This window comes from Apis dorsata, unplaced genomic scaffold (genome assembly GCF_000469605.1).
Source record: "Apis dorsata unplaced genomic scaffold, Apis dorsata 1.3 scaffold_161, whole genome shotgun sequence".
Taxonomy (NCBI): domain Eukaryota; kingdom Metazoa; phylum Arthropoda; class Insecta; order Hymenoptera; family Apidae; genus Apis; species Apis dorsata.
In genome coordinates this window covers 985,845-995,977 of record NW_006263450.1, presented here as the reverse complement: position 1 = coordinate 995,977, position 10,133 = coordinate 985,845, and the positions used below count along the sequence as shown (strand labels likewise).

Sequence of the window (10,133 nt, the reverse complement as noted above, 5' to 3'; positions counted from 1 at the left end):
AGTACCCACCTCGCAATTAATGCGAACGTTCTTCCGATGATTCACGTATTGTCGTATTGTCACGGATCATCCAAACCGGGAAATTTCATCGCCTTGGAAGAAACGTGTTTTCTATTCACGCGCATTGTCGCGTTTCTGTTTCTATGATAGATAGATATAGCCCCTTCTAGGATATTTACGATCCAAGTGAGTTGGAATCATTTGACTCCTGATAAATAAAATAAATAAAAAAAAAGGAAAGATGATGATTTGATATATGAAATATAGGTGTTCGATTACCGATTTTTCTAACGTTTGTTTCCCTTCATGATGAACAGATGTAGTCTCTTCTAGGTATTTATGATCCGGACGCTTTGAATAATTTAACACTTCTGATGAATAGAATGACAACAAAAAGAAAAGGGAACAATGTTAATAATTTAATCGTTTGACGTATGAAATAAATGTTTGGTTATTGATTTTTGATTACAGAAACTCTTTAAATATTTACGATTCGGTTGCTGTTTTGAGTCATTTAAAATCTCTTGATAAATGAGGCAATAATATAAGGAATAATGTTAATAATTTCGTTTGATATATGGGATAGGATTAGCGATTCTTTGCGACGACTTTCAGTGCAATGCCAATCTTTTGTTCGTTTGCCAATAAATTTTGTAAAATATCAAAAGTTGCGGTTTCGCGAAGACCTAGATTAATTAATTCGATGTCATGCAATTAAATTGATATCAACGTGTTTCTCGAGGAATGGCGTCTCATCTGCATAATCTGTATATAATAACGTCGCCGAGAAAAAAAGGAATTAATCCCCCGGTGATAAACTTTTTCCCATCCCTTCTCAAATCAGGAGTCTTATGCACGAGTTGCTTCTCCGTTAAACTACTGAAACATCAGGCAAATTAGAAAAATATTTTTCTAATTTCGGTAGAATTGACTGAAATAAATTCATTCGTATTTTAATTTTGAATCATTCGAAATCATTGTAACTACTGCTTACAATAATTTTTATTGTATGTTTTTCTTTAGATTATTAAGTCAGATGCAATTAAATAACGATGTGTAAATATATACAATATGAAGTATTGAAAATTATTGAAAATTATTTGTAAAATATAATAAATATAATCTTTACTTCATTGCAAATGAAATAACAAAATCATCTTGGCTTAATATTATTTTAAATAGATTTTTTCCAGTAGCTTATCTAAATCGTTAATCAATAAAAAATTGGGATTTCATTTGGGGATAATTGTATCCAAGGCATCCATGTCTCATTGAAATTTTCAGGATAAGAACGTGGGTCCACGGGAGCGTTCGTTTGATGTAATAAAACTTTTTCGTATTTCGCGATAAAATAATTTAATTTCTTGACAATCTGTAAGTGAAATTTTTTTTAACAGCATCTTTATCAATTTAAATTTAATTTGTGAAAAAATTTTTATCTAAAATTTTTATCTAATTATTAATGTTCATACTTACTTCAGGATGCTCGTCGGACAAATCTGTCGTTTCACAAGGATCATTGTAAATGTCAAATAAACATTTGTCCACACATTTTGGGTAACTCGTGAAATTATTACAAACAACCCTTGCCTCGTTTCGAAGCTTAATTACATCCTCGATATTTAACGTAAAATTTGTCGTATGAAAAATAGTAGAACCGACAATTGAATGTAAAACACTCGATACATTGTACTCGGGATATGACACACTCGTACCGTTATCGCCATAGTAATCACTATACTGAATATTTTTTCCTGTATAATAAAAAAAAATAGAATTAAATCTAATAATAAAATTCACAAGCTCATCCTCATAAAAACATTATGCGACGAGTTCGCGAATATCAGATATTCGCATAGAAATAAATTTAATTACCGTTAATTAATTTGTATTTTCCTATCAAAGCGCTAGAAACACCTTCCACTTCGTCGATGTTCAACAACACGCTTCCGCGCTTTGATTCTTTTCCAGAGACAATCGTATCCCATTGATCGATACCGTCCATATTTTCTTCCAGATTTTCCAGATTACCACCAGCCGCTGAATAAAACGTCGGCAACCAATCGGTTATGTGCATCAATTCATTGGAAATTCTCGAGGAATTCTGTATTAATCTCGAATAAACGCATGCCACACCACGAATTCCACCCTCGAAAAGTGTAAATTTCAACTGAAAATAAACATTGAAATAATATTTGTAAATACATTGGGATAAATGTCGAAATATCTTGATACGCGATAAGAAACAAAATATCAAATGTATCCCTTCATTACCCCACGCAATGGATAATTTGACCCGTAATTCTCCAATAATCCTTCAGTTTGCGCGCCATTATCAGACATAAAAACGATAATTGAATTTTCCAACATACTCGATTGTTCCAACGCTTTAATCACTCTGCCAACGGATTCGTCCATCGCAGTAACCACGCCTGAAAATAGGACAAGTTGCGAGAAAGTAATTATGAAAATTGAAACCAATGATTATCTTATAATTTTAGATTAATTTTCCATTGCGTACCCGCATATTTTCTCCTATTATAATCTTCGATGTATTCTAAAGTGGCATTCATTTCTTGCTCATCGCGAACTTCCATAACCTCTTTTGCATCGCTAGAATGAACAGCCAAATGAGATAATTGAAGATAAAGAGGTTTTCCTCGATCATGATTCTTAATTATATTTTCGGCCCTTTCTGTAATAAGATCGGTTGTGTATTCGAAATTGTAATTGACGGACAAATTCTTTGAATTGTCGTAATGCAAATCGTATCCAATGTGATTCTGAAAAAATCAAAGATTTCGAAAGGTTTAAGATATCTGTTATTGAAGATTCTATAATCATTCTTTTACATTATTTGTTATTTTACGACACTTACGTCTTGTTTAATGGTATGATTAAAGTATGAGATGTAACCATTATAATACCCAAAGAACGTGTCGAAACCACGACGAGTTGGTGTGTGATAATCACTATAATAGCCAACGTGCCACTTTCCTACAAGATGCGTGGCGTATCCTAATTTTCGCAAATATTCAGGTAGAAGAGTGTTGTTTAGAGGTATCGCACGTGGTTCACCCGCTTTTAGTGGATAACCTTGCATACCTGTTATGAAAAAATGTACAAATATATATTTATTGCTTAAAGAAATTAACACTTAAACGTGAGATAAATTTATAAAAAAAAAAAAAAAAAAAGATTAAACGATGAGAAAGTAATCATTACAATGAAAAACGTAAAACATACAATGGAAAGAATTTAATTTTATTGCTAAAAAATTTTTTTTTTTATAAAAAAAAAAATTTTTTAGCAATAAAATTAAATTCTTTCCATTGTATGTTTTACGTTTTTTATTGTAATGATTTCTTTCTCCTCGTTTAATCTTTTTTTTTTTTTTTTTTAAAAATTTTTCTCACGTTTAGGGGTTAATTTTTTAAAAAAAAAAAAAAAAAAAAAGATTAAACGATGAGAAAGTAATCATTACAATGAAAAACGTAAAACATACAATGGAAAGAATTTAATTTTATTGGTATACAGTTTTTTTCTTTATAAAATCAAAGTTTAACAAAATATTTTCCGATATTTTTAATGTATATTTATTACTATATTAATATCCATTCATAATATCCATCGAATAATAAATTTTTCACAGATTAAAATTTTTCAAACAGAATAAATAATATTTCTTAAATATATAATAATATTTCTTTTGATTTGTTAGTTTTACCTCAATTTTTATCAAATGTCTCTATGAACAAAGCTTATGTATATTTATATATATATATATGTACATGCATTTGATTCAAGTAGTATCGAGACTTATAAATCCTCTTCGTTATTTCGACATGGAATACAAATCACTCTATCATCTCGTAACACTTCTTGCAACAAGATGACATTGAGTATTACTCACAATGGACAATAAATTATACTTTGACATACGTTGCGTCGTATTAACAATTATGCTACTGATAAAAAACACCAAAACGAATATATGTTGAATATCGACCGGATACATGGTATTAATAAAGTACCTGTTCGAATGGGATAACGGCCTGTGAGAAAGGCTGTCCTTGATGGCGTGCATATCGGTAGGACGTAATGTCGTTGTAATATAACGCCGTTGTAGGCCAGGGCGTCTATGTTCGGCGTGGGTATTTGATTGGCACCATGAAAACTCACGTCGTTCCACCCCTTGATGAGAAATTCGAGGAATTGAGTGACTACTAAAGTTTGATTTACATATAATTGGTAGGCGGTTATTTAAGGTGGGATCGAAAGTTGCTTCAGATATTCAAAAATGAATGATATTGAAGTTTCATTTTCTCTGTTATTATTTCGTTGTATCGAGATAGTATAAAACAGATACAAACAGTATAAAACAAAATCAAATATTTTTCGTGTCAAGTTTATTTGCTGTCCGATTTGTATTCATATAACGAATTGCGAGCATGTACATTGCATTGGAATGATAACAAGATAACCAATTTAAAGATGAAGTGATGATTGAATAATGCGAATGATTATATATTAATTACATTCCAACAGGATAATCTGATATGTCCACGATATTTAAATCTTAACAAATTATCTCATTATTTGATTTAGCAAATAAGTGAGTATATAATCATATACTTGTATAATCACTATTAACTTAGTTTGTAAATATGAATCATTAATTTTCTTCTCGAAGCAACTTAATTAGACGATATGTTTACAACGAATAGATAAAATCATTTCTGTTATCTAAAACCATAAAATCGTCGCTATTTCTTCTTCGAGATCGATTCTTAATTGATCTAGTATGCAGCACATGGCTATAAAATGGGAATTGCTTCTTTTATCGTCTTTAAAACTTAAGAAAGATTATATTATCTTACAAGATCGTCAGCCATGATCACGATTATATTTGGTCGTTTTACTCTTTCCCATAGTTTTGATTCCTGGATCGAGACGTACATACATCCTATTATAAAAATCACAGACGCTACGAGGAGAAAGAAAGTTTTCCTTTTTTCCACTTCCATATATTCCATGTAAATACTTGTATTTAATGTCACAATTATTTCATTCACTCGATTTCATTCGATTCGATTCTACAGAAACACTTTAATCGAATCTTCTTCAAATCATGTCATTTATTCTTCAAAATATTTATGATTTTCACATTGATCGATAAAAGAGAAATATACACTCTGATTAATTATAAATATTTTAATCTTTCACTGTGAAATTTTTAATAAAAAAAATGCTAATAGTATAATAATCAGTGATTCATGACACAATCTATTTATTATTTATAGATATAGATAAAATGTACATATATATATTTAAATGCAAATTATGAGAAAATTGCACGTAATGATTATTTAGATTCGTTTTTCAAAAAAAAATTCCACTCGAAAACACAACGATGTAAAATCGGGAATCTTACATTTATTACCGTGTCTCTACCACGTGCTGTCTTTATATCACTCGCGTGGAAAGTATGGAATGGTACATTCTGACTGTTATCACTAAGCACCTAAGCAAAATAACTTAACGTCAAAGCCTGCATTGCAACTATCGAAAACACATTGCACATTCGTCAAGGAGAACTGTCTCGTTCTCTTGCAGATAAGTAGCCAGTAATCGTTAGAATATTATCTTTTTCTTTATCCATCGCTATTTTTAAACAAATTTTTTTATATAACAAATTAAATAACAAATTTGTTATTGAAAATATTATTTTAAAAAGTTATGAAACAAAATAATATATTTTAAAATAATTTAAATAATATTTCAAATATATCCAGATTTAATAATAAATAATTTAAAATAATTATATTTAATAATTGATAACTTTAAAATCAGAAAAAAATATTTCTTGATTATTTTTTAAAACATATAATAAAAAATAGGTAACAATAAAAATTTTTCTCTTGTTTTAATGAAAATATATATTTGTAATATTGAAAAATTAGGCTAAGAGTATTGAATTGGTTCTTTTATAACTAGAAAACTGAAATCTTAATATTATCACTTGATTTTTATAGAAAGAATAAGTAAAATATATAAATTAATTTTAATAATTTTTAAAACACTTTTGCAAATGTAATAAATATGCAAAATAAAATAAATCTTGTGAATTTTGTTAAATTTTCTGTTTTCTATTTTATTTTTATTAAAAAAGAATATACAGAATTTAGCATAATTGCAAATGATTCATACATAAATTAGATAACACATTTATTCATAACTAATTAAAATTACATGAGTATTTAATCGTTAAAACTCATTTCATTAACTTGAAAAGAGATAAGCAATTTTTAAATAGTAAGAGAAATGAAATATGCTATATACATATAGATATATATATATATAAATATTTAAAAAATCAACAAAAAACAAATATATTTTACGGAAATATATTTGCAGAAAATATAATGAATTTCCTATAAAAAACATAATTATTAAAAGATAACAATATAAAATTGTACAAACAATATTGATGTATTTTTTCCTACATCATTTTTACCTATTTTAATTTTATAAGATATTTCTTTAACATCATACGCAAAAAATCGATGAATATATAAATTGAAAATAAACATTGTAAATTATGTGTAATCTTCTAAATAACTTAAATTATTCCAGGTAATGAGAATTTTTCGCTAAAACATCTTATTCGAGATATATTGAATTACTTAATTACGGAAATATGAAGTCATTTATTTCAATTTCTGTCTCGTTAAATTTATTTATCGCCAGAATTTATCAGTCAAGCCTAAGATCTGCCAGCCATATTTTTACATTTATTTTTAACATAAACGAATTTACATGATTATATTCATAGATGAATTTATGCTTATATTAACAATATATTAACAATAACAATTGTAACAAATCATGTTATCCAATAGAACTGTAAAATTTATACATTTTTAATTTTATATGTTTTATGAGTTTAAGTTTAAAACACGAAAACATTTTTTTACGGAGGAAAAGATATTTAAACACTCTAAAAGAGGATTTAAAAAAAATAAAATTGGAAAACACTGGAGTATTACTGGAAATTGTTCAAGTTGTCGTTACTATCCTATTAAAATATCGTGTCGTTTGAATTTTGATAATTTATCGATGCTATTAACATCCTTCTCGAAATATTATCAATCTGATAATAAATTATACAAATATTATACAATCAGATAAAATTGTTCATCAATATCGAAATGAAAATGATCGAAACATGAATGTAATATGCTAAATTGACGTACACAGTTCCGATGTTTTGAACGTATATCGCGGCTCTAGAATTCATCCATGGTTCCCATGTATTGTTCCTTCTTTTTGGATCGGCCAACCAATCCACCGGTTTTTTAATTTGTTTCATTAAAACACGACCATACTCTTCCAAGTAAAGATCCAAATCTCTTGCGATCTGTAGACACAGCAATTTGAACGAATATTGTGCAAATGACGATATTAAAGATTTAAACGTTTATATTAAACGTATAAATGTTGTGATCAAATACAGAAATATTCCATTTTTAAAGTATTATTAATATTAATTTTTATATATATTATCTTTTACGTAACATTTTAAAATTGTTAAAAAGATTAAGATTACGAATATTTATTCGAATATTTTAATAACCAGCCCACTTTGAATTACATCTATATTTGTTTTAGATCGAATAAAAAAATGATGAAAAAATATTAGCATTTTTATACTAACTTATGTCTGAATGTACAAAGAAATTTATATGTTAATCTATTACACGATATATGATAATCTAATTAAGTTAATGATAATCTTATTAAGTTAGGTTAATAAAGCTACGTATGCGAAACATGTAATACAAATATCAATTTGTTGCTATTTTTAATTCGATATTATTGTCATGTACAATAGATAGATACAAAAGATAAATTAAAATTGCAAATTTGAGAGCATCAGACGATACGTAGATGCATACATTGCATCGATTACGTCAGAAAGTAAACACTTGTTGCAAATACGCATATTAATATGATCTTAAATGAGAAATAATTGAAGGACGATTTCTAACACTTACTCTGGCATAAGCTTCCGCGATGTTTTTTGTTTCGCATGGATCGTTCACTATATCGAATAAACATTCCGTCATGTTACAAAATGTGAACGAGTGCCTGTAATAATATGTCACATTTGGATGACATTGGACGGTCGCTTCTCGCCTTAATTGTATCATTGTGCTTGGTTGTGTCACTGGGCCGCCCAGATGATAGGTGATACTTTGAGAAACAGCGCTTTTCAACACCACTTCCGTGTACGGTGGTGTCTCTAACGTTCTTCCGGAATCCCCATAATATTTGTCGTAATAACCGTTCCCGATGGGACCTTAAAAATTTTGTTTCTAAAATTCTTAAAATATATCTACAAATTGTCGATTTAATTTTTACTTTTTATTTATTTATTTTTTTTTTACATGTAGCTTTAATAATATATTACCTCGCAACAATTTGAACCGGCTGTATATCGCACCCTCGGTTTTCATAACTTCGTCGATATTTAACAGAAGTTTCTCTCTGCCGTGCCCTTGTCCCTCGCTAAGTACGCGCCATTGATCGATCCCATCGATCTCGCCTAGATCCTTTAGATCTCCACCAGCTGCGGAATAAAGGGTGGGCAACCAATCGGTTATGTGTATCAATTTCTTGAAAACACGGGCTGCTTTCTCCAATCTCGACGACCATAATGCCGCCACTCCTCTCACCCCTCCTTCGTATAAAGTGTATTTCGTCTGCAATAATAATATTTTAAATATATCCTAAATTTCTTTCATTCACTATCGCTTGACTATTCGAGATCGATTTATATTGATTCCGTAAAAAAAAAAATAGCAAATCGAGTTTCTTTCAACTCAACTTTTGAATAAATAAAAAAAAAAAAAGATATATGTAACAGATATGCAATCTTACTCCTCTTAATGGATAGTTCGAGCCGTAATTTCTGTATCTACCGATCGAAGCTGCTCCATTATCGGTGAGAAACAGGATTAGGGAGTCCCTCAGCATTCCTCTCTCGCCTAACGCGTGAACTATACGCCCAACCGATTCGTCTAATTTCGACACCATTTCTAAAAATAACCACACATTGCGCACATAACATAACTTCAACTCGAATAAGTTACTCGAAAATTTTTAAATATCCTTCGATTTTTTTTTTTTTTTTTTTTTTTACTGGCATATTTTCGCCGATTCGGCTCGCGAATCTGTATAATCTCGTCGTTGCTCGAGTCGTCCGGTTGTTCTATAGGCGCGTGAACCGCTAGATGCGAGATCTGAAGGTAAAGGGGTCTAGAAAGCTCGTGATTCTCGATGATCTTGATCGCTTCCTTGGTGAACAGATCTGTCACGTATTCCCGCTTAATTCCGTACGCCGGATCATCCCCACGATGCATGTCGTATCCGGTCATATTCTGTGGGGAAGAGAACTGCTTTCTATTCCCCGATGAAATTAATTTTTCACATTTCGAAGGAAGAAAAATTAATAAAATTCAAAGAAAAAAATTCACCTGATTCGAGTACTCGTAATCGTAATACGTGATGTGGCTGTTGTAAAAACCAAAGAACGAATCGAACCCCCTATGCAATGGCGTGTACTGTGGCGTGTGGTATCCCATGTGCCACTTCCCAATTAATTTCGTGATATATCCTAAACCTCGTAAATGCTCCGGCAAAATTTTTATGTGCAATGGAAGACCTCGTGGCTCGCCACCACGAATTCCATCCCCTTGCATCCCTAATAATAAGAAAGAAATAATTCCAAATCATATATTGAATATTGTTCCAATCGCGACATCGATCTTTGACATTATTATTATTTTTAATTTAGTTATAAATTATTGATTTATCGAATTTTAGATTTTAAATTTTTACTAATAATTATATTTAATCTATTTCAAATGCAAATATAACAACATATACCGATACGAATCGGGTAGAGGCCGGTGAAAAAAGCTGTCCTAGATGGTGTGCTTGACGGTAGAACGTAGTGCCTGTTTAATATAATTCCATTGTACGCGAGAGCGTCAATGTTGGGAGTTGGTATTTGATTCGATCCATGAAAACCAACGTCGTTCCACCCCTATCAATCACAATGTAAAATA

The 10,133-nt window shown here is 29.9% G+C and overlaps 2 protein-coding genes across 2 annotated transcripts in view; both read right to left on the bottom strand.

Annotated features, from left to right (window-relative positions):
• Positions 1 to 937: 937 nt before the first annotated feature.
• On the bottom strand, positions 938 to 5,200 carry LOC102678928 (arylsulfatase B-like). Its single transcript, XM_006613697.2, has 8 exons — positions 4,881 to 5,200; positions 4,035 to 4,194; positions 2,879 to 3,105; positions 2,522 to 2,783; positions 2,275 to 2,432; positions 1,876 to 2,170; positions 1,477 to 1,754; positions 938 to 1,372 (listed from the first exon to the last, which is right to left on the bottom strand). Exons 1-8 carry the CDS (start codon positions 5,034 to 5,036, stop codon positions 1,214 to 1,216), a joined length of 1,695 nt encoding a protein of 564 aa, XP_006613760.1. The 5' UTR covers positions 5,037 to 5,200; the 3' UTR covers positions 938 to 1,213.
• Positions 5,201 to 6,971: 1,771 nt separating this feature from the next.
• The window catches only part of LOC102679058 (arylsulfatase B-like), a 4,936-nt gene continuing 1,774 nt past the window's right edge, over positions 6,972 to 10,133 (bottom strand). Inside the window, exons 2-8 of the mRNA XM_006613698.2 lie at positions 9,952 to 10,111; positions 9,540 to 9,766; positions 9,206 to 9,443; positions 8,944 to 9,101; positions 8,474 to 8,765; positions 8,058 to 8,362; positions 6,972 to 7,420 (exon numbers count right to left, since the gene is read on the bottom strand). Of these exons, the coding sequence (XP_006613761.1) occupies positions 7,184 to 7,420; positions 8,058 to 8,362; positions 8,474 to 8,765; positions 8,944 to 9,101; positions 9,206 to 9,443; positions 9,540 to 9,766; positions 9,952 to 10,111 (1,617 nt within the window). The 3' untranslated portion in view covers positions 6,972 to 7,183. The remainder of the gene's footprint in view (positions 7,421 to 8,057; positions 8,363 to 8,473; positions 8,766 to 8,943; positions 9,102 to 9,205; positions 9,444 to 9,539; positions 9,767 to 9,951; positions 10,112 to 10,133) is intronic.